Source organism: Lagenorhynchus albirostris, chromosome 19, assembly GCF_949774975.1.
Source record: "Lagenorhynchus albirostris chromosome 19, mLagAlb1.1, whole genome shotgun sequence".
In the NCBI taxonomy this organism is placed as follows: Eukaryota; Metazoa; Chordata; class Mammalia; order Artiodactyla; family Delphinidae; genus Lagenorhynchus; species Lagenorhynchus albirostris.
The window spans coordinates 9,489,857-9,513,858 of NC_083113.1; the positions used below are offsets into that span (position 1 = coordinate 9,489,857).

The 24,002-nt window shown below is 58.7% G+C and overlaps 1 protein-coding gene across 5 annotated transcripts in view; it reads right to left on the reverse strand.

The window, feature by feature from the left end:
* Window positions 1-284: 284 nt before the first annotated feature.
* Window positions 285-24,002, reverse strand: part of BICRA (BRD4 interacting chromatin remodeling complex associated protein) — a 77,357-nt gene continuing 53,639 nt past the window's right edge. For 4 of the 5 annotated variants that reach the window (XM_060132541.1, XM_060132537.1, XM_060132538.1 and 1 more), the window contains 13 exons: window positions 22,450-22,495; window positions 22,306-22,348; window positions 20,240-20,305; window positions 15,610-17,574; window positions 14,900-15,076; window positions 6,565-7,182; window positions 6,228-6,408; window positions 5,804-5,913; window positions 4,787-4,848; window positions 3,479-3,627; window positions 3,177-3,271; window positions 2,881-2,983; window positions 285-2,309 (listed from right to left, as the gene is read on the reverse strand). In XM_060132541.1, coding sequence (XP_059988524.1) covers window positions 1,198-2,309; window positions 2,881-2,983; window positions 3,177-3,271; window positions 3,479-3,627; window positions 4,787-4,848; window positions 5,804-5,913; window positions 6,228-6,408; window positions 6,565-7,182; window positions 14,900-15,076; window positions 15,610-17,574; window positions 20,240-20,305; window positions 22,306-22,348; window positions 22,450-22,490 — 4,722 coding nt within the window. In that variant the 5' untranslated portion in view covers window positions 22,491-22,495 and the 3' untranslated portion in view covers window positions 285-1,197. The remainder of the gene's footprint in view (window positions 2,310-2,880; window positions 2,984-3,176; window positions 3,272-3,478; window positions 3,628-4,786; window positions 4,849-5,803; window positions 5,914-6,227; window positions 6,409-6,564; window positions 7,183-14,899; window positions 15,077-15,609; window positions 17,575-20,239; window positions 20,306-22,305; window positions 22,349-22,449; window positions 22,496-24,002) is intronic. The other variant, XM_060132542.1, reaches the window with a different exon arrangement.

A 24,002-nucleotide genomic window follows, 5' to 3' on the forward strand; every position in this document is an offset into this window, starting at 1 on the left:
AGAACCTTAGCAGGAATGATACGAATCGCCTGCGTCTGGTTGAAGTTTTTCACTGTCTGCCTTCTCCACCACCAAGCTGGCCCTCCCAGGACAGGCACTTGTCTTGTTCAGCTGCACCCCTGTGCCTGGAACAGGGCCTGGCGCCCAGTAGGGGCTCACATGCGTATGTGGACTAAGCCCTCGCAATCCCCCTCTCCACCCACCTGTCGCCCCTACCCCCGGACTCCAAACAAGTCCCCAGAGACCCGAAAGCAAAGGGGGCCGGGGGGGGGGCGTCAGTACAGTTTTAAAAAAAAGGATCGATTTTTAATTTACAAGAGTTCTAAATGTACAGAATTCTCCTTTAAAAAAATCGTTATACACAATAAATACAGTACAAAAAAATTTATCTTACAGTACTAGTTTTGTCTCCAAGATTTCGAAATCTGGCGTGGGTGGCTGGCGGCAGGAAGAACAGAGGGAAGACTGGCTGGGGAGGGGGTGGGAGGAAGACCCCGGTTTCCTGTTTTGGAGGTGCTCGGATTTCAGTCGAGGGACTGGAGGCTTCGCAATCTCTCGTTCTCATTCGAGCGCACACAGAGGGACATAGGACACGGAGCGGGACGCACACACACGGATGGGACACAGCTGCCCGCGGGCACAGCGCTCCCAGCTGGGGGTCCCGGCATGCAGGCTCACGCCGCCCCTCCCGTGCGTTTCCTTTCTCGGCCTGTGGGGGGCGGTGGGGAGAGGCTGAGCGCAGCTCGCAAGGACCTGCCGGCTCTGAGCGCCCTCCACGCAGGGATCCGTGAAGCCACACGGACAGGCCCGGTACCCGGAGACGCGTGAGCAGTGGGGACAGCCAGGAAGCCCTCATCCCTGGCAAAAGCGCACGTGTCCCCCGGTGGGGGGGCGGAGTGTGCAGGAAATGGGAAGAAATAGGAAATGACACACCAGGATTACCCCCTCCTTTGGCAGGGGGACAGTTTACATTACAGCCCCTCCCCTTAATCCACGACCCCCACCCACCAACCCGGCTGAAGCAGGAGGTGGGGGGCGAGGCCTTTGTGACTCAAATAACTTAGGCAAGAAAAACTCAAGGGGTCCCCGGCTCGTGTCCCCCAGGAGGCTGAGGTCGGACGCCCGGCTGCCCCCCTCCCCCCTCCCCGCGGCGTCCCTGCGGAGCGAGGGGACAGGGAAGGGAAGACCAGCCCGGTGTTATCTGTTCAACGTCCTGGCGCCGAGGCCACCGTTGTGACTGGAGGGCGGGTAGGCCTCCGGCCTGTGCAGGGGCGTCGGGGAGGCAGGCGTGACCGCCGCCGGGGCGGCGTGTGGGTACGGGGGAGCGGGCGTCCGGCCGGGGGCCTGTTGGAGGTTCAGGATGCTGTCGATGGCGCTCTGGAGGTGTTCCGTGAGCGTGTCGTCCTGCGGGCTGTCGCTGGAGAAGCTGGCCTGGTCCACGTCGGGCGACTCGGACTTGCGCCGCTTGGCCGGGGGCAGCGGGGGCGCCTCCCAGCCGGGCTCCCGGCTGCCGCTGCCCTGCCCGGCGCCGGCCGCGGGTTCGGCCGGGGCGCCCTTCAGCATGCGCTGGTACAGCTCGTCCTCCACCGCCGCCAGCTCGCGGATGAGCCCGCTGGTGGCCTCGTCCACTTTGGTGGGCAGCGGGGCCGGGCTGCCACCCCGGGCTCTGCCCGCTGCCGCGCCCTCGGCCGCCCCGCCGCCCGAGGCCTCCACGTTCTCGCGGTAGGTCTTGCGGAGGGGCAGGCGGGGGCAGTGGGGGGCCGGCGCCGGTGGCTTGCGGTCGGCAGCGGCCGGCGGCGGCGGCGGGTGGTCCACTGTGCCGTTCATCTGGCCGGTGGCGGGGGGCGGCGGCGGGGGCCGGGGCGGGGGCTCGGCCGCCTTGAGGGCGGCGGGGGGTGGCGGCGGGGTCTGGTGCACCGGGTCCAGGGCTGTGTTGTGGACGACCTTGCTGAGTCCGGCTTCCTGTTTGATCTTGAGCTTGAGGCCAATGCGGCTCCGGGCCTCATAGGTCTTGATGGGCGGGCGGTTACGGGAAGGCATCGGGCCGTCCTCGTCGGCGTCCAGGGAGGAGGCAGCGGAGGACAAGGCAGATGAGGACAGGGAGGAGGAGGACGCCCGGGCCCAGCTCACGGAAGGGGAGCCGCCCGCCCCACCGTGCCGGATCACCAGCTTGGTGGGCAGGTGCAGAGGGGGTTGGGTCGGGGCCCCAGACGCTGAGGACGGTGATGGGCCGTGGCTGGGGAGCCGGTGTCCCTCGGAAGAGGCGGCGAGGGGGAGGCCGAGAGAGCGCGAGGAAGACACATACTCATCTGCAGGAGAAGGGGGCCAAGAAAACCCAGGGGGTTAGGGAAAGCACGAGGCGCCTGCAGAGCAGAGCTGAGAGGAGCCGGCGTACACTGAGCGCCTACTACCTGCCAGGCCCGGGGCTAAGCCCTTGACGCATCGAGTCCTGAGGACATACTGCTAGGTAGGACCCCTTCCCCAATTCCCAAGTCCCCCCAGTGTGCAAGCACAGGTCAGCACCGGAGAGGGGACGCCCCCTCCACTTCTGCAGCCCAGGCACCTCGCTTGCTGCACCCCGGCCCTGGCTCTGCTCCCCTGCTTTTCTATCCCCTGGGGGTGGCAGAATGTTCCCTCCATCCAGGCCAGGATCGGGGAGGTGAAATGGACACTTGGTGATGGAGGAGGAGGAAGGTGAGCTCAGCTTTCTGTGGTTTCAGAGCCGGGAGCACGCGGCAGGAAGGCGGGACTCGGGCGCCGCCCAGTGGTGGGGTGAGGTAAGGCCACGCACCCTGCTCCCGCCCCAAGTCTAATTCGGCGGCTCTGGCACTGGGCACTACGCGGGTAGGAGTGGGGGACTCCGCCTCTCTCCCCTCTCACCAGGCTTCTCCTTGGCCAGCTGCTTGTCCAAGGCCAGCGTGGTCTTTTCCTCCTGAATGAACATTCGGTCGATCATTACCATCTCCGCTGAGGGGCTCACCCTCTGAGGGGGGAGAGAAGAGAAGATGGGCAAGTGAAGAGGTGAGGTGGGGGAGGGGACGCGAGCCACCGGCATGGATGGGACACATTCCAAACTGTCCTTGTGATCCCACCCAGCCCCCCTCCCTCCTTCTTGCCCAGAGGGGGTGAGGGGAAAGGGCAGGGTCCCCCGGGGAAGAAGGTGATGGCCACCCTACCCGGGACTCCTCCAAGAGCAGGAGGCGGTATTTATTGAGCATGGCCTGGGTGCGTTTCAGCAGCTGCGTGGAAACCGTCTCAAACTCCTCGTCCACTGTGGAGGAAGAGAAGGGGTCCGGAGGCCCAGATGTTGGGGACCTAGGGACCCGCAGATGCGCACGGAGCTGGGCGCATCCTGACCCACAGTCAAGGGCGCGTGCAGAGTTGCACTAGCATCTGCTCCTCGGCACCCTCTTCAGTCCTCGCCACCCGCCTCCACACGCCGGGGACAGGGTGGGGAGAGTCCCAGGGGAGGCCTCACCTTTGTGGTAGTCGTTGGGGGAGGGGAGGGCACCCTGGTAGACGTGGTAGGGCAGGAGGCGATGCAGGGCGTCCTCAAAGGAGGGGAAGGCCGTCTTGTAGTCAGGGTGCAGGACGGAGCCCTGATGTTTGTGCAAATGCTCCAGGAAGCTGGGGGTTGGGGAGGATACCACACACCCACACACACACACACACACAGCACCCACACACACACAAACACACGCACACACACACAGAGCTGGTGGTGAGGCCAGGAGACAGCAGATCCTGGACCCTGAGCCCCAGGCCACAAGACAGAAAACGACGGGACAGGGAAAGGAACGCTGGGGGAGTATGTGTTAATGGGTGCTGAATGTGCCTGTTCTGCCTCAGTGCATCTCTGGTGACAACCAAAGGCAGTAGGCGCTATCATTATGCCTATTTTACAGATGAGGAAACTGGGGTCCACAAAGGTGAAGTCCCTGACCCAAAGCACCTACAGCGAGGAAGAGGCAGTGCTGGGAGTCAGAGGCCAGAGCTTGAGACTCAGCTTCCATGCAATACCGTCTCCTGCCACCTGGGGTCAGCATGTCCCCGCTCTGCCTCTGACCCAGCAGCAGGCTTGGGGAGGCGGGCAGGGAGGTTGGGCCCCTGGTTGGTTGGTTGATAAGATCCTGTTCTCTCAATGGGCTGTTTTCTAGCCCAGCACGTAAACATGTACGAATGTACATCATACACCAGACATAATGTCCCACCAGACATGCTTGGCTGTACCCTGTGCTCTAGACCAGCAGCCCCTACACATCACGGGGGCAGGACCTGGTCTGGCTGGTGTTTCCAGAATCCAGCACAGGGCTGGGCACCGTATGAGGACACGACCAACACTCTCGGTGGAAGGAGGGCAGAAGGGAGGGACAGACCGCAGGCAAGCCGCCCATCCACCCAAACATCGGACCAGCCACGCACCCGTCTCATTACCATCCGTCCATCTACTCACCCAGGCCCCCATTCGTCCTTCCACCCGCCCAAATGCTCATCGCCCATCCCCTGATACGAAGCACTGCCTGCCCCAGGCCTGTTTGAGATGCTGGGGGTGCAGAGGTGACCAAGCCACGCCAAATCCCTCCCTCTTGAAGCCAGCAGCCTAGCTGTCTCATGAGTGCTCCTAACACGGCCTCACTGAATCCTCACCCATCACCCTATTATCACTACTATTCCCACCCCGCTTTCTAGAGGGGGAAGCTGAGGGTCTTCAGGGAAGTGGCACTGCCCAAACCACAGGGCTAATGGGAGGCGGAGGGAAGGCACGAGGACCGGGCACTGAACTCACCAGGCTTCTTTGCTGGGCTGAAGGGTAGGTGGCTTCTTCAGGCTGCTCAACTTGCACTCATACTGCGGGGTGGGGGGGTGGGGGGGGAAGAGGCCAATGAGAGGTACTGCGACGGAGGAGCCTTCCCTTGGCAGCCTGACCCTCTCTACCCCCCAGCCCGGGACAAAGATGGGAGGGGGCCGACGTCGCCCGAGATGGGGTCCTGGTCCCAGCTGCGGGACGCTCTACCGCAGCTTCAACCTGCGGGGAAGACCCGGGCTGGACACGGTGAGGAGAGGGTGACAGGCAGGCTCGAGCCCTCGGCGCCCTCCACCTGGGTCCCCTCCAGCCCCTTATCCGGCCTGGGTCTCTCGGTCTCCGCCTGGTGTCTCCCTCCCTGCCCACCAAATGGCCCCTGAATCCCTCGTCCTTGTCCGGCATCTGATTTGCAGACTCTTCTCATTTTGCCTAAATCTCTCTCTTGACTTCCCTTGCTCATGCCCGGTCTTCCCTCTCAAGCTCTTTCGAATCTTGGTCTCCGCCTCGGTCTCCCCCAGACCCCGCACACTCCCTGTCTCGTCCCTCCAGCCTGGGTACCACTATCCTAGTTCTCCCCGCAACCTCCCCCCTCCATCTCTGCCGTCTCTGTCTGACTCAGTGTCTCACTGCCCACCCCGCCCTGCCCCTCCATCTAGGGTCTCACCCCACCTGTCCCGAGCCCATGCAGCCCCTCCTCCTACAGTCAATCTCTCACCTGCTCCAGTCCCCAGTGACCGTCGGGGTTCTCACTCAGGCCATCTCTCCTATCATCACCCTGTCATTTTGGTGTCCGGGAGGGGTCTCTGTCCAACTATCTCGGTCTCCCGTGTGGCCCCCCCGCCCCGCCCAGACCGGACCTGGTGTCCCACCCATCGCCAGGCTGTGTCTCATCTGCTCGTCTCTGTCTGCCGGTCAGCACCCCTGCCCCCCTCCGGTCCCCGTCCCGGTTTCCCGGCGATGTCGCTCGGGCCCTAGCCCTCCACTCTGGCGGCCCCTTACCTGCAGCCCGGAGGACTTCCCTGGCCCAGATGCAGCGGCCTTGGCCACAGTCAGGGTGGGGAGGTTGCTGGCAAAGGCTTTGCTCTCGGCGGGAAGCAGAGGAGGGAGGCCTGGGGATGAGGTGGGGCAGACAGGACTCAGGGGTCACTGGTGCGAAGGTGCCTCCAAAGACGCGACCCTGCACCCCTCACTTCTCTGCTTCTTTGGCCTCAGTGGCTGTGTCAGCCCTGGAGGGAGCGCCCCCGGAGGGACATCTGGAGAGACGGCCCTTCCTCCTCCACCTTCCCTGTCCTGGGAGGTCTGGGCGACCCCTTGGGCTCATGCCCCCAGGCTCTGCCCTAGCCCGTCCTCCCCGGCCCCCCGCCCCCCCATCCACCCACCTTCGGGCCCCCCAGCCCTCGTGCGTGGGCCACCTCTCCCCTACCTGCAGTGGCCACGGGCGCTGGGGCCGGGGCATGGCTGGGGGCGGTGGAGGTCCCAGATGGGGCCTGCCCACTGACCAGCCCGGAGGCGGTGGGGCTGCCGAGGGGCCCCAGGCTGGCGGAGGTCTGCGGGGCGGCGGGGGCGCCCACAGCCTTGCTCTGGAGGATGATTCCGGACGGCACCTGAGGAGGGCGACAGGTGGCTGGGGGGCACACGCTAGGAGTGGGGGCGGCCAGGAACCAGGGCTGGGGGCGAAGACAAAGCCATGGAGTGCCAGGGGCTCCGATGGGACTTAAGGGGGGGCGGGGCGGGCGGGGCCGGTCCCTGCCTCCGATTACCTGGTGAAATCTCTCGAGAAGAGCCTTCGGCTGGGGCAGCGCCGGGAAGGGGGTGGCCACCATCTGGAAGGTCCGAGGAGGCGGGGCGGGGGGCGCGGCGGGCTCGGGGACCAGGTGGAGGGTCGGAGGGGGCGTGGGGGACTTGTGGGGCCCCTGGCCAGGGGGGAACTGGAGCTGGAAGTCGGGCGGCGTGGGGGCTGGCAGCCTGGAGGACGTCTCGGAGGAGGAGGCCACGACAGAGGAGGTGGAGGCTGGGGCCAGTGGCCCCTCCAAGGGCTGGGAGGGGGGTCGCAGAGGGGGCTGCGGTGGGCCTGGGGCACTGGGGGCCGGCGTGCTCGCAGGTGGGGGGACGCCCAGCTGGTTCTGGATGACAAAGATGCTAGGCAGAGTGGGGGGGGCCTGGGGCGGAGGGCAAGGGTGCAGGGCGGGCTCTGAGGGTGGCCGGGACAAGCTCTGGGGCTGCGAAGGTGGGCGGGAGTGGGGTCGGGAGGGCGGGCGGGAAGGGGGCCGCGGAGGGTGCGGGGAGGGCAGGTGAGGGCTGTCTCCCAGCGGGGCCTGGTGAGGTAGTGATGGGGATGACGAGGGGCCTGGGCCCTTCAGCGGAGCCGCTGCTGGGATCTGGGCAGGGGAGGGAGGGAGAGCGGAGGGGGCGGGGTCAGAACCAGCCTTGGCTCCCGTTGCCCCAAGACACTGGGGACCCCGGCCGCTCCCACCAGAAACCCCCGCTTCTTAGCCACCCCTTGTCCTGAAAGGACCCCACCACCCTTCCCGCCTCTCACTGAGGTGAACTCCCCACCTCACCGCTCCACCCGCCCCCCTCAAGCCCTGCACACGTCCACCTACCTCATTCCCTCAATCCGCCCCCCACCTTCCCCCACACTGTCTGTCCCCACCTCCGCCTTCCATCCATCCCCCCATCCCCCGACACCTCTGCCCTCCGATCTCACACCCCTCCCCATGTGCCCCCCCAGTCCCCCCAGATGAAGGCGAGCTCGGCAGGCTTTGGGGGTAGCAGCATAGGAAGCAGTGGCGGCGGCGGGGGCACTACGCCAGCTGCCCAGCGGATAGGCGGGGGGGCCGGGGAGCACGAGCACAGCAGCAAGGGGGGGAGGGAGGTGGCCAGGCGGGGGCAGCGTTCCAGCCGCCGGCCCTGGCCCGACCGTCCAGCTAGCCCAGGAAAACAGATAGCAGCACAGACACTGTGGCTGCATACTGGGGCGGGGGGCTGATGGCCGAGGAGCGCGCGGCTGGGACTAGGGGATCCAGGGAGGCAGGGGTAAGGACTGAAACTGAGGGTCAGGGTCAGGCCCCTCTGGACACCAGCCCATGAGTTACGGGTCCCCTTCTAAGTGTCCGTGGCCGCTGCCTCCGTGTGCCTGTGTGGCCGTGGCTGCACGCCTACCTGGGAGCCACGTGAGCCTGCAGGTATGGGCGTGCATGTGTGTGCGCGTGCGTGTGCACACTCATGGGTCAGACTTGCGCACGCAATCCGGGCACTCGTTCTGTAACACGTACAGTGACCTCGCCTACAACACACCTCGGCCAGAGCGCCTCAGCCCTCTGCACTCTTTTCCCTCAGAGGTCACCTCCCCAAGAACCGTAACCTCAGCAGCTACTGTTGAACCAGCGAGCACCACCGGGTACCTGACACTGTGCTGGCGGCGCCTTTCTGCTCACTGTGCCCCAGTGACGGTGCACACTGATCCAGCGCGTACGGCTGGGAACCTGTACCCACTCGTGTGGTCTCTCCACGGTCCCGAGAGCTGTGATGATATTGGACCCATTTCACAGATGAGAAATTGAGGCCAGGGAGCCAAAAGTACTGGTCGAGTCTTGGACAGGTGCTCATCATCTCCCCGGCTTATCTACACCACCCAGTGAGTGACTTCCAAGCTGAGCAAGGAGGACGCATGCTCAGAGGGCTCGGGGGACTTGCCCAAGGCCACCCACGGCTGCCACGCTCCAGAGCTCGGGCTCTTTGCTTCAAGCCCCCAAAGTGGGCCAACTGACAATTCCGGAGTTATGGCTTGCTTTTTAAGCCTCCAGGCTTGGCCCTGCATAACTTCAAATTCAAACTTAAAAAACCAACTAACCTATCAACCACTCTCTACGTCCCCAAAGGCTTGCCACCTCTAAGGAGGTATCAGAAGCTTGGACCTTGGCTCTCAAGGGGCTGGTGAGATTGTCACCTGGACAACCCTCTGGAAGGCGGTTTGATCTGGTGCTTTTGAAAGGCCCTCGAGTTGACCTGGTAATCCCCCCTCCAGGAATCTGGGATAAGGGGCATTCAGGCGCACGTTCACAGGGCTGGCCACTGTGGGACTATTTACACTAGAGAAAACAGGAGAAGAAACCCAATGGCGGCAGCAGGTGAGTAGCTGAAGTGAGTAAGGGCGAAGGGAGCCGGCCCACTCGACACTTCCCCCCACCCCCCCAAGCACAGGCTTCCGAGGGTTTGGTGAAGTGGCAACACAGCCGTGCCAGATGCTAAGGGAGATAAGGAGAACGGTCCATGACGCGGTCACTGGACCACTGGCTAGACTGCATTATGGACAGTGGATTTGCCAACTGTATTGTCTCACGGCTAGATGTGCGGAATCTGATAACTCTGCTGTGATCGAGTAAGAGAATGCTCTTATTCTCAAGGGCTGAAATACTATGCTAAAATATTAAGGGGTAAAGAAGCATGATGTCTGCAATTTACTCTCAGATGAGTCAGGGAAAAAAAAAAAAGTAGACATGCTGAGAGGGCTACAGCTAGAGCGATCGCAGCCAGATAGATATTTACAGTGGGTAAACGTGGCGGGGCAGCCGGCTTCTGAGGCGGCCCCCAGCGATCCCCGCCTCCTCGGATCCAGTCTCCCACATTGTATCAGGGTTGGTCTCTGGTCAAAAGCGGCCAAGAGAACTCAGGAGAAGCGACCACACGTCACTTCCAAGATTAGGTTATACTATAAAAGACTGTGGCTGCCATCCTGGGTGCTCTCTTGCGCTCTCTCTGCTGGATCAGGCACTTGGGGGAAGCCAGCTGTAGAGCATGTTGTGAGCTGCCCTTCGGGGAGGCCTCAGCCTCAGTTCGTCTCTACACAGGCCCTCCCTCCTGCCAGCAGTTGCACGAGTGCACCATCTTGGAAGCAGATTCTCCAGCCGGGTCAAGCCTTCATATCACCGCAGTCCTGGTTGATACCTTGACTATAATCTCCTAAGAGATCACGAGCCAGAACCTTCCAGTTAATCTGCTTCCGATTCCTGATCCTTAGAAACCATGTGAGATAAGTTAACGTCTGTTGTTTCAAGCTGCTACATTTGGGGGGTGGTGGTGGTGGTGGTAATTTGTTACACAGCAACAGACAACCAATACATCTGGTCAGAGAGTAAAGAACTCTCATGAGTATTATTCCCATGTACTAGTCTTATAAAGTTGCTGTGTGTTTGAAATGATTTGAAAATGAAAAGTTTAGTGAATTCCCTGGAGGTCCAGTGGTTACGACTCCGTGCTTTCACTGCCAAGGGCACGGGTTCAATCCCTGGTCAGCAAACTAAGATCCCACATGGTGTAGCCAAAAAAAAAAAAAAAAGAAAAGAAATAAAGAAAGAAGAGAAAAGTTAAAAAGTAACCAAAAAAGTTTAAAAATTAAAAAAAGAATCTCATCCTCATTAAAAATACAGAGATAAATACACACTCCCCCCAAACCAAGTCAAAAACCAAACGACATACTGGGGGAAAGAGTTGCAACTCATAGCCTAGACAAAGCTCATCTCTCTCATATACAAAGAGCCTCTAGAAATCACAAATAATAACAAGCAGTGAGAAAAAAGATGATCAGACAGTGTGCAGAAAAAGAAACACAAAAGGCGGAACTGTATCAAGAGATGTTCAACCTCACTTGTAATAAGAGAGACGCAAATCAAAACGCCCTATGGAACCATGTTCAGGCATCGCATTAGGAATAAGCCGTATGTCTCATAAAGACACTCGTGCATTGCCTTTGGGGGTCTACACTGGCACCATTTGCTACAGCCTCAGAGGAATGCAATTCAGCAGCAGCTGTGCAAATTCTAAGTGCACCTGTGCTTTGAACCGGCAAACAGGCTTCCAGGAAGTGACCAGAGAGATACGCCTGCACATGTGGGAAATGACAGGTGGGTGAGTTGTTTACTGCAGCTCTGTGTGGAGGACCAAAGCCTGGACGTGGTCTATCGTGCATCAGGACAGCACTTCCGGGGATGAATGCTCACCCATCCCTATCTGTACAGAGGAATACTTCTCCGCTGTAACAAAGGACCAAGGAAACTCCCCATGTGCTGCCCAAGTAAGTGGATAACGTGCTACCTGCTGGAGAGAGAGAAATGTAAACCCGTATTTGCACGAGGCTGTATATACACAGAGCTGGAAGGAGATACAAAAAGTAAGTGCTGAGGCTACGGGGAAGGGCCGGGGGCTGGGAATGCAGGCATGGGGTGGGATGCTTTTCCCCGTACTTTAAAAATGCTTTTTCATGATCGAACCATGGGACTATAATACCTAATGTCAAAAGGACAAACGTTTTAAATGGATGGGAAGAAAAAAAAGCAAGGCCGAAAGGAAACGTCATACCAAGAATGTTACCAGTGGCTTCTGCATGCTGGTATTGTGGGTGATTTGTTTTTCTTCTTGGTTCTTTTCTGTATTTTCTAAATGCTCTAAAGAAGCAGGAAATTATTTTTATAATCACTTTTTTTTTAAGCTCCCACATGAGTGGACTGTTTACTGAGAGATTCCAACTGCCCGTGAGGAGATGGGAAGATGCTCGACTGACGCAGAGAATGAGAGAGAAGCGAAGGAGGAGGAGTGCATTTTTCCGCCTGGCCAGCAGTGAGTCGGCTGCTGATCTGGGGTTGAGGAAGCCGTGGGAGAAGGCCTTCACTGGCACAGACCTCACAGAGGAGCAACCGGTTTGGTCCATAACATGCTTGGGAAGCACTTACAGTCAACCCTCTGTATCCACGGGGATTGATTCCAGGACTCCCTCGGATACCCAAATCCAAGGATGCTCACGTCCCTTATATAAATGGCACCGTGTTTGCATATAACCTATGCACATCCTCTCGTATATTTTAAATCATCTCTAGATCGCTTATAATATCGAATATAATGTAAATGCTATGTAAATAGCTGTCTGAGCGCAGCAAAGCCAATGTTGCTTTTTCCGGAATATTTTTCCCCGAGTATTTCAGATCCGCAGTTGGCTGAATCTGGGGACGCAGAACCTGTGGATACGGAGGGCCAACTGTATACCCTCTGGTCCAGCCATTCTATTTCTAGAAATTTACCCCTACGGGTATTCTCATGCATGTGCAAAGTCTGATACAAGAATATGTAGGGGAGTGTGGTCTGTTACCAATTCCACGGGAAACCACCTTAAGTATTCATGAATAGGGGACTGAATAAATGAAGCCTTGAGTGTCTACGTAATGAAATAAAGACATCAAAAGGGTTGGCAAACTATGGCCCAGAGGCCAAATCTGGCCTGCCACCCGCTTAGCTGACCATTTTGTATGGCCCGCAAGCTAAGAATAGTTTTTGTACATTTTTAAATGGTTGAAAAGAAGTCAAAAGAAGAAGAATATTTTCTGACTTGGGACACTGACAGGGGTTTCAAATTTCAGTGTCCATACATAAGGTTTTATTGGAACACGCCCATGCTCATTCATTTATCTAGAATCTAGATCTAGAACTGCTGCTAGGCTATAATGACAGAGACCTGCAAAGCCTAAAATGTTTCCTGTTGGCCCTTCGTGGAAAATTCACCCGGCTTCTTTCACGCCTTCAGGACTTTCAACATGCCCGGCCCTGTTCAAGCACTTTACATACATTAACTTATTTATCCCTCACAACAACCTATGAAGTAGATGCCACTATCATCCTCCTCGTTTGACAGGTCAGGAAACTGAGGCACAGAGCCGTAAGGGACTTGGTGGAGGTCACAGAGCCTGTAAGTGGCAGGGTCGGGAGCAGAGTCCCTGTTCCTAACTTCCCCTAACAACAATTCTCCGGGACGGTGGTTTTCAAGGCACACCTAGTGCCCATCGGTAATGGCTCTCCCTTTGCTCTCGCGGTGGGCTGCTCAGCGCCGGGCGGGTGCTCGTATGTGTGGCTGGGTTCCTTCCTCCACTCATTTATTTTACAAATGCTCACCAAGCATCTGCTGCAGGCCAGGCACTGTTCTGGGCGCTGGGGAGACAACAGGGCCTGAACGCACACAACTCTCTGCCTCGCGGACTTTACGCTATAGTGAAGCGTATACGTTACAGAGAGGCATTCATGTTACAGTGAAGACAGTTAACAGGGAAAACAGGCGGCCTGGTCAGAGGGTGGTCAGTGCTATGGAGAAATGCAAAGCAGGGAAGGTGGCAAGGGAGGGCCGGGAGGAGTCAGGAAGGTGACCAACTTGTCCTGGTCTGTCTGGGACCGTCTCAGTTTTAAAACTGAAAGTCCCGTCTCCCGAGATCCTCCTCGGTACTGGGTAAACTGGGCTGGTTGGTCACCCAAGGAGCGAGTCTAGACAAGTACCTGCAGGGTGTGCAACATTAAAGTGGCAGAGTACACGTGTGCCCTGGCCTGGCTCTCAACCACAGCACTCAGAAAAAGGGCTCCTACCAGCCCCACGTTCCAGCTGAGGACGGGAGCTCGTGAGGCTCGGAGAGGGGACTGCCCTTGGCCCCAGGGACCCAGGCCTGGTCCGACCACTCTAGAGACAGTGCTTCCAACCTGAGTCTCTCATGGGCCAGGCGGCCCCTCGCCCCTCCCCTACTCCTGCCTGGTCTTCCTCTCTGGGTAGAGATGACCTGAGGACATCCTGGCCCCATGTCCCTCTGGACTGACCCATAAACACAATAGCTAAGGTAATAATAATAGCAAATATTTATGGAGTGCTTACCCTGTGCAAAGCACATATTAACTGGTTTATTTCTCCTAACAGACCTATAAAGAAACTATTATTCCCATTTTCCAGATGAGGAAATCAAGGCTCGGCAGTTACAGGGACTCGCCCAGGGTTAGCACAAGGCCTGACACATACGTAGTGCACCCCTTTCCCTAAACAACTGTTGATGGAATGAAGAAACTAGTTGCTTCAAGTCACATGGTGAGTAGCAGAGCCTGACAATGAAATCATGGCTGTTTAAGGCCAAGGCCCAGCTGATTTCTGCCTTCCTGGACCTCGCTTATGTTATTCCCTCCTCTTCCTGCCTACCCTAATCCACCCACCCACTGGTCCTTTTCAAAGGAGTACAACATCCATCCTCTCAAATGCTGATGTGCTAATGACTTATATGAGACAATGGCTAATTTCTCTAATATGTAAAGAGTTTCTACAAATCAACAAGAAAATGACCATTAACCCCAAATTTGAAAATGGCCAAGGATATGAACAGACAATTCCGTAGAAAGGAAAACACAAATAGCTCTAAATCTATAAAAACCTGCCCCGCCTCATTTACCGTAAAACAAAATGCATATTAAAACAAAACAAGAGACTATTTTCACCTATCTGATCGGCCAAGTTCAATATTGCTGAGGGTGGGGGCAAAAAGGCACAGATCATATATTGCTGATAATCTGTTAAACCAATTTACACTCCAGAGCAATTTGGCAATATCTGTCAAAACTACAAATACATTTGCTCTTAGACCTAGCAATTTCCTTTTAAAGAACTTATCCTACAAAGAGACACATGTAGAGTTCTTCTTTGCAACCTTGCTCAACCACAGCTAAAGACCAAAAGTGATCTAAATTCCCAACAACAACTGATTAAATAAATAATAGTACCTCCACACAATGGAATACTATGCAAGAATGAAGTACAGTCTCCAAGATGAACTGTTAAATAATAAAAGGTGCAGAATGCATGCAGAGTACACTATCACTTTGGTAAAAATGGAAGGGAAGGAATCCAGTTGTCATTTTGCTCGTCTATGCGTGGGAAAGGAGTGCCAGAAACTGCCTTGGGAGGGAAAGCAGGAGAGGGGGCTTTGACCTAGACCTCTTGGTATCTTCCTTAAAATGTGAGCTACCTGAAGATTAGTTACCCAGATGGGAAAATGATCATTCGAGGACCTAATCCATTTCCTGCTGTGTGGATCTCGTGTCCCTGACTAGAGTGTGGTCTCAAGCATCCATGACTGTCCGGAGACCCTCAGGAAACATCTGGGGAGCCAAGGAGAGCACCGTTTCCCAAGCCAGCGAGACAGAGAGGCAGGCAGGGCAGCCAGGGAGCGAGCGGAGGGAACGGGGAAGGGGGGCGAGGGGCAGGGCTGGTCTGCGCTGGGACAGAGGCTGCTGGGGTTCGTCTACCTGGGGGGCCGGCGCCGGGGAGGCCTGGCTGTCGGGGGCCTGAGGGCCAAGGCCAGCTCCTTTGGTGACGGGGGTGGTCAGGGCTGGGTCTTGGGCGGGAGGCGGGGCGCTGACTATGACCGAGGCGGGCACGGAGAGGTGGGGGCCCTCTGTGGAGAGGGGCTGCTGGCTCCTCTCCTGAAACAGGCAGCCCGCACAGGGTCAGAGGCCATCCCCACGGACCCGCGGCCTCCCCACCCTGACACCCCGCCCCCACTGATGCACCAGGGAAGCGGGTGGTGGGAACCGGCTGGGGGGCACCAAGGCCGGGGGCTGGGAGGGAGCCCCAGGGTCCAGGAGGCCACAACCCGGGGCAGCTCCGAACCCTCAGTCCCGTGAGTCGTCTTCCAGCTCCACCCCAATGTGCATCTCTCCTGCCCCATCTGTCCGTCCATGTCTCAGCCACTGTCTCTGTGTGACCCCTCTCCAACCCTCCAGCAAGTGGGCAGTCTGTCAGCCAGTCACTCTCCTTGTCTGTCTGTCTCTGTGTCAGTCAGTTGGCCCTGTCACCCTCAGGCCTCCTCCTCGGGGACCTGGAGCAGGGGGGCCATGTCTGAGACGCTCTCCCTAACCCACAGGACCCTCCCACCCGCTGCTTCAACCACACCCGGTTCCAGCTCTTGGCCCCTCTCCACACAGACGCCCCGCCCCTGCCCGGCAGCCCTGGTTACCTGGGGCAGGAACATCTGCAGGGAGTCCTGAGTGAGGATGGCCGTGGCAGCGGCAGAGGGCGGCTGCCCCAGGACCATCTTCTCCGGGCTGGACGCCAGGCCTGGGCTGGGCTGGGGGGTGGAGGCCTGAGCCGGGGCGGCCTGCAGGGCAGGGCCCTGTGCGGGCTGCTGCTGTTGCTGTGCCTGCGGCTGCTGGAGGCCCAGAGGCAGCGGCGTGCTGACCGCGGGGGACGCCTGGGGCGCCGTCTGCACTGCGAGGACAGGCGCGGCCTCCCCAGCGGCGGCGGCGGCAGGGGTGGCGGGCTGCACCAGACCGTCGGGGGCGTTGAGCATAGCCACGGCGCTGGGGGGCAGAGTGACCCCCTGGAGGACGGTAGTGGCGGCGGGGCCGGTGGGTGCCGGCTGGCTCTGTGTGGGCAGGCTGCCCGCGGCCAGCGACACGGGCATCTGGAAGAGCGCTGGCTGGCCCACCTGGATGGGGGCCGCCGAGAGGATGTGGGCTGCGCTGTGGGCCCCGGAGTGGGGGGCCAGCACAGGGCCCAGGCTCAGCGGGCCCGCCAGGTTCTGGTTGGTGAGGATGGGGTTGGCGATGAGCTGTCCGCCCGCGTGGGGGGCTGCGGCCGCCAGGATCTGCCCGCCCACGTTGGCCGGCAGGGCCGAGAGCGGCTGGGGGAGCTGGACTGCCGACGTGCCGGGCAGCAAGAACTGGTTCTGGCCCGGCAGCATGTGCTGGGCGGGGATGACGATGCTGCTGCCTTGATTCAGGAGGTGCACGCTCATGGGCTTGCTCAGGGCCCCGGGGGGTTGCGGCGGGGCCCCGCCCGTGGTGGTGGCGGGAGGCTGCTTGAAGACGTTCGCCTGCAGGGCGGGCGCCGGGAAGCCCGACAGCACCACGTTCTGGCCGGCCTTGCCCGCCGCCATGAAAGTCAGGTTCTGGGGGGCCTTGGGCTGCTGTGGGAGGCCCCCTGCCTCGCCCTGGATGGTGAGCGTGGCGCCCGCGGGGGCGAACGGCTTGGGTGTCAGCTGGTAGAGCTTGGGGGGCAGCACGCCGGCAGGCTTGGGCTGGATGGGCGTGGGCGTGCGGTGCAGGATCACGTTGGGCGCCGGAACCAGTGGCGACGTGCCGAGGCCCGGGGCCACCGCCAGCGGCTGTCCCGAGGGTGCCCCGCTGGCCGCGGCCGTGGCGGCTCCCGCCCCTCCGAACACCGAGTTCCCATTGAGCGTGGTGGCCACGGCGGCAGGGAGGTTTTTCTGGATGACCAGGCCAGCCCCCTGCGGCGAGACGCCGGCCGATGCCAGGGTCACTGGCTCTGAAGGGCCAGCTGCCGAGGCCAGATAACCGCTGACGGGCACCTGCTTGGCCAGGAGCTGGGAGGTGGGCGGGTTGAGTGCCATGACGGGCTGGCCCACCACCTGGATGGGAGCCAGGCCGAGAGTAGCCGCCGCAGCGCCCCCGGGGCTGCCGTTGGGCAGGCCCTGAAGGCCTGGGATGGGCTGCAGGGTGACGTTGCCCAGGCCCACGGGCTGCAGGAAGGGCTGGACACTGAGGGCTTTGCTGACCACGTCCTGGGGCGGCACCAGGGCCTGGTGGGTCAGCACGGTGGGCGGGGCCTGCAGCCCCAGCAGGTCAGCCCCACCCGGGAAGAGGGCCTGGGGCCCCGTGGCCACGGCGGCAGCCCCTGTGGTCCCCGCTGGGCCAGCCCCGCCATCCGCAGGCTGCAGCGTGGGCAGCTGGAAGGGGCCCAGGTCCAGCTCGGCCTCGGCTTCGAGTGTCTGCTCGGTGATGTTGGCCTCCTGGAGGCTCTGCTGGAGGATGTCACAGGGCTGGTCGGCGCCCCCGCCGCCCCCGCCCCCCGCCGCCGGTGAGCCCAGGATATCATCTTCCAGGAAGTCGAGGTCCACGCTGGGGGCCGGCTGGCTGGGCTCTGGGTTCAAGTGGTTGCCAGAAGCTTCTTGCACGTGGAGCTGGAGGCAGGTAAGGTGTGAAGGAGAGAGCCGAGGTTAGCAAGGGGCCGGGCTCGGCACCGCGGAAGCAAAGGGCACTCGGAGTCAGGGCGGCAGGGACAGGAAGAACCTTCCACCTAGAAGTGGCTGGACCCGGGTTCAAATGCCAGCTTTGCCAGGGCTGGGCTGGGCAACCTGGGGCTTGCTTAATCCAGCCTGTTTCCCCATCTGCGCACGTCAGCAGAATGTAATAAAAACCATTTTCTAAACAGCCGTACAGGCCCGTAATACTTATCTGCAATTCCCAAACCCGAAAGGCTCTGGAAACCACAAACGTTTTGCTAATTGTAGGCTGTAAATCCTGAACGGAACTCAGGTGATGCTCTGAGGGAAAGGCATAATTCATCCACGTAATGTGACTTGCCTTAAGTCCGACCACAGAAAAGCGAGTGTGTTATGTTACGTGCCGCACACACATATTCTGCATCACCTTTCCAGTATCTGAAAAACCCTGAATTCCAAAACAAGCCTGGCCCCAAAGGTTTCAGATAAAAGATCGTGCGGTTCTGTTAAAGGCAGCAGCGGCAGCAGCTACCGGACGGGAGCCTCACTTGGTGCCCAGCGCGATGTGAGCCTGACTGATTGAGCAGCTACTGGACGGGAGTCTCACTTGGTGCCCAGCGCGACATGAGCCTGACTGACTGACTGATTGATTGCTTGCTTGCTTGCTGCGTTGGGTTTTCGTTGCAGTGCGCGGGCTTCTCATTGCAGTGGCTTCTCCTGTTGCGGAGCGCAGGCTCTAGATGGGCGGGCTCCAGCAGCTGTGGCACACAGGCTCAGCAGTTGTGGCACACGGGCCCAGCCGCTCCGCGGCACGTGGGATCTTCCCAGACCAGGGCCCGAACCCGTGTCCCCTGCATCGGCAGGCAGACTCCCAACCACTGCGCCACCAAGGAGGTCCCGAACCTGATGTTTCTTAAATGCTTTCCGGGATGGCAATCCAGGACACGAGTGTGTAATCGATACATGCACGCATTTTTGAGCAAATATTCTACAAGTAATAATCATGCCAATGGCATGGAAAACCCACTGATACTTGACCAGGTAATGGATCAAAACCTGTAGTTCGGGGGCTTCCCTGGTGGCGCAGTGGTTAAGAATCTGCCTGCCAATGCAGGGGACACGGGTTCGAGCCCTGGTCCGGGAAGATCCCACATGCCATGGAGCAACTAAGCCCGTGCGCCACTAGTGAGCCTGCGCTCTAGGCCCCGCAAGCCACAACTACTGAAGACCGCATGCCTAGAGCCCATGCTCTGCAACAAGAGAAGCCACTGCAATGAGAAGCCCGCACACCGCAACGAAGATTAGCCCCCGCTCGCCGCAACTAGAGAAAGCCCACGCACAGCAATGAAGACCCAACGCAGCCAAAAATAAATTAAAAAAAAAAAAAAAAAAAAAGAACAACACCACCTGTAGTTTGAAAGATTCTGAGTTAATCCAAGTGGAGGGCTCAGAGCAGTACCTGGCTCTTGGCTGGCACGTGGGAAACATCTAGCGTTGTTACTGTCATTATTACTGTCCATGTTGTTGTTAATAACAGCCCAGTGAGGTGGGCACTGCTCCCTCCTTGCCTCCCAGACCGGGGAAAGGGGTCACCCTGCTGCGGAGTGGAGGGCAGTGCCTGGCAGGATGGGGCTCCGGCTCAGCCCCCAACCAAGGACCAGGCAGTTCTGAGTTCCTAACGGCTAAATGGCCATAACCAAACCCGCCTCCTAGGACAGTCGTGACATTCACTGACGTCACATACAGGAGGTACTGAGAACCTGACCAGGGACGTTATGGGTATTAAAAGAGGACGGCATGGGTAAGAATAATGCGTATTGTTATTGTAATGTAATGTAAATAACATGTAAATGTAATAACAGGAACATAAGGTTTGTTTGTTGGGTTCTGGATTTAGTCATTTATATTACGCCAGATAAAGTATTTGGAGTGTTACTGTGGTTGTTTCGAGGATTAAATGAAAATTACTGTAAAGGGCCTGGTATATGATAGGTATTCGGTAACTGATAGTTATGTTGATGAAGAGGGAGGAGGGGGGAGCGGGAGGGAGAGAGAAGAGGGGGGGAGGAGGAAAAAGGAGGGGGAGGGATGGGGAGCGAAGTGGGGAGGGGAGAGGCCACAGGAGAGGAAGAAGAGGGAGGGACGGCTGGCACTGAGTAATGGCCCGTCGCACAGTAGGTGCTCGATAGAAGTCCACTGTGTTCCCCGCTCAGGGCTTTGCTAATCACCCCAGCCTTCCTCTTCCAGGTGGAGACTGAGATCCACAACAGTCGATCCCCTTCCCCCAGGTCACATACTCCACCCGTGGCTGGGCCGGGACAGGACCCCCACCCCCCACCCCCGCCCTGCCCACTGTGAACTCCACAGCCAGCCTCTGCCTCTGTACCACCTCTGTAGCAGCTGCCCTCCAAGGCCAGGGACTGAGGACCACACCTCCTTCTCTGAGGGGCCTGAGGGCACAGCTGGGGGTCCAGCAACTCCGGCCTCACCTCCACCCCACACTGCTTCTCAGTGACTGCCCCCTGACCCCCTCCCAGCAAAGTGCCTAAGGGGACAGTGTGACCCTTTCTCCCCTCCCCCACTGGCTGCCACCACAGGCCCCCCGAGCCCCCGGGCCACTTACCCCAGGACCTTCATAGAAGGCACTTTGGGCCTCCCCGGGATTATCCAGGAGGTCATCACTGTCAAGCTGCAACAAGACCCGCCCCCACCCAAGGTCAAAGGTCAGCTGGGCAGTGGGCCGGCCCACCTCTAGAACAAAAACCAATTTAGGGTTACATGGGACAAAAAGACAAAGACGAGGTGGGGGGGCTGAGGGGGAGATTCGAGGGGTACAGGAAACTCCGCCTCCAGAAAAGATGCCCCAAAGAAAGGGGCTTGGCTGCAAGATTAAAATGCGATGCAACCCCAGCACTGAGTCCGAGCCTCTCCCGACACGCCTGCCTTGAACTCTAGAATCCTGCCTCCGTGGCTTTGCTCAAGCGTCTTTGGTAACACATCTGGCAGGGCCTGTCACCTTTGTCACGTCCTCCCGACAACTGTCAGTCCCTTCCTACTAAGTCGCTCCTTCCACCGCCCAGCCCAAGCACCCGGCACGCCCTGCCACCCGGGCACCTAATGTGCGTGCTGTTCCCGTGTCTAGGAGCACAGGGACCTGTCTCGTTCCCGCAGACATGGGCAATGCCTAGAACAGGCCCCAAGCGCCCAATGAATGTCTGTCCACAGCCAAGCCTCCCCAGTGTCTCTGTCCAGCTGATCTTCTTCCAGAACCCCAGCCTGGTATATCCAATAGCCGCCCTTGGACTTCTACAATCCACCTCGAACCCCCAGTCTCAGAGAACGGTACCACCACCCACTCAGCTGCTCAGGTCAAGTCCAAGAGGCATTCTGGATGCTCTTTCTTCCTCACCATCTAATCCACCAGCAAGTCTAGTGATTCTGCCTCCCAGACAGATCCCAGAGCCAGCGCCTGGCACCTGCTCCTGTGCCTGCCCTGGGGCCCAGGCCACCAACCTCCACTCCACACTCGCCTCCGCTCCACAAATTATGTGATACATCCCCTCTCAAGGAGCAGAGCTCCGTTCCCTCCCTGTGAGTGTGGGCGGGCTTAGTGACTCGCTTCTAGTAAATGCAGTATGACGGAAGTGACAGTGTGTGACTTTGGAGACTAGGTCATAAAAGGCACTGAGCTTCCTCCTGGCTCTCTCCCTTGGGTCACTTGCTCTGGGGGAACCAGCTGCCATGCTGTGAGGACACTCAAGCAATCCTATGGGGACGCCCACATGGTGAGGAGCTGAGGTCTCCAGCCAACAGCCACGGCAGTGAGTCATTGTGGAAGCACATCCTCCAGCCCCAGACAAGCCCTCAGATGACAGCGGCTCCAGGCAACATCCTGACTGCTACTCAGGGTAGACACTGAGCTAGACACCCAGCTAAGCCACTCCCCAGTTCCTGACCCTCAGAAACTGAGAGCTCTAACAAATGTTGTTTTAAGTCACTAAGAGATGGGATAACTTGTTATGCAGCTGTAGGTGAATGATACAGCTCCTCATGGCTCAACAGACATCCACTCTCCCCCACTTTGTTCCATTCTCTGGAGTGCAAACAGAATGTGGCATTCTCCTGCTTAATAACCCATCAGAACTGCCTGTCACGTTCAGAATAAAGTCTGAACTCCTCAATCAAGGTCCTCCAAGCCCTTCATGACCTGGTGACTTCTGTCCACTCCAGTCTTACCACCTTCTAGTTTCCCCTTCATTCCGGCCCCACAGGCCTTCTTTCTCAAACTTTCCAAGCTTCCTACCTGTCCTTCCCCTGCCCAGAGTGCCATGGGCACCTCCCTTTGCTCCCTCAGGTTCACACCAGCTAGAGAAGCCCCTGCTTCTGCCTCCCATTCATTTTCTTTTAAACCTCTTTTGTTGTGCAAGTGCCATTATTATTTCTTATGCTGCTCTGCGTGGTGCTTCCCACCATCACCTTTATTAGCTCTCTGGTTGCTCTGTTTACCAAGGAGATGTGTATGGAGTGAGGGCAGGGATTTGCCAGCTCTTTCACTCTCTGCCATAACCCTGGGGCCTGGCTCATGGAAGGCAAGGGGCAGATGTCTACTGAATCAGGGGGGAGCGTCTCTCAGCTCCCAATTCCACAGGCCCCTGCCCTGGGGATGCTTCTCCCTGCCCCAGCACTCACCTTCTCAGATCCATGTAAGAAGTCATTGAGGGCCTGAGGGTCACTGAAAGAGAGGAGAGGAGAGACATTTGAGGAGATGAGGGACAGGGGAGGGGAGGGAGAGGGTGGGGGAGGGCGGGGTGGGGTGGGGAGCCCATTACTCACCAAATCACGTCTAGTAAGCATCTCCCATCCTCATCATCCATCGCCACTGGACGGGGCGGGGCGGGAAGAGGGCAAGGGAGACAAGTTAGATGTCGGCAGCGTGCCAGGACCCTCCCTGCAAGGACCATTCCCTGGGGCCAAGACCCCTGGAGGGGTCAGGGTTTCTGTCCCCTTAAGTCTAGGGGCATGGGTAGGGGTGGGGCAGGTGCCCTCTGTACCAGAACCTCCTGATCAGAGACAGACAGCTGCCTCTTCCTCCTCCCTCTCTCTCCCCAGCATCTGATGACGATGGTGATGACATCACCCCAGACTGAGTCCTGATCACATGCAGGCCCCGTGCTAAGTGCTTCACACACATGTAACTCATTTAATCCCCACAGTATCCCTCGAGGTGAGTCCTGCCACCCCCGCTCTGCAGATGAGTAAAAGGAAGAGCTGAGACCATGGTTCTCTGCCTCCCAGCTAGCAGGTGGCAGAGCCAGGCCTGAACCCAGAAGTCTGGCCCCAAGCCTGTGCTCCTGTCCTACACGTGACTGGGTGAAGGAGGGAGGGAGGGGAGGCGGCATGAAGGGGCCCGGGTTCTGGGTCCCCCTGGAAGACACATGCAGCGTGGTTCTCAAGGAAGGGAAGAGAGAGGGAGAGGGACCAGGAGGGTGGGCGCTCTGAGGCAGAGGAACCGCCGGAGCCGGGCTGAGCCTGTCGGAATGATGAGGACGGCTAACATTTGTCTCCTGCTTACCAAACGCCAGGCACTGTCCCAAGCGTTTCACAAATGTTAGCTTGTTCAGCCCCCATGGGAAAGGGATGCCGTGTGCCCCATTTTACAAGTGAGAAAACAAGTTCTCTGTGTTTGCCCATCCACCCCTGCGCCAACCACCACTGCTCCGGACATCCCACCAAGCTTCCACGCACCCATCTTTCCAAACTTCCACCCAACCACCCATCTTCCTCGTCTTCCAAACACACAAACTGACCCGTCCTTCCACCCACTCCTCCTTTTTACTTTTTTGGGCCACACTGAGAGGCTTGCGGGATCTCAGTTCTCCAATCAGGGACTGAACCCGGGCCCGGGCAGGGAAAGCACTGAGTCCTGGACCGCCAGGGAAGTCCCCATCCGCCTATCCTTCCATCAGCCCACACATCCTTCCCTCCCAACCGCGCAGACAGAACACGAGAAATCACACACAATCCCAGTCCAGGGCTGTGGAGTTCTTAGCCTCTCTTTTTCTTCTTGGTAGGGGGAGGGGGATGGTGAGGACATGGTGACTGTCGTGCACCGCCCCCCTCTCCCCCCGCCAAACACACACAAAATCTTACTTGTGCTCTCAGCTGGGTCACAACCCCTAACCCCCAATAGCATTCTCTGAACTTCCTGATCGCCACTACAGCCCCTATTACCCTCGACGGCTCTGTGACACAAAGAATCTCAGGGAGGGACCCCACATGGTTAGTTCAGGGTCTTCTCTGAACAGTACCTTGGAGAGTCTGATGAAAGCAAAAGACCCTCTTGCCAGAAACATGCATGTGGGCCAGAAATGTCACACGTTCTTTCC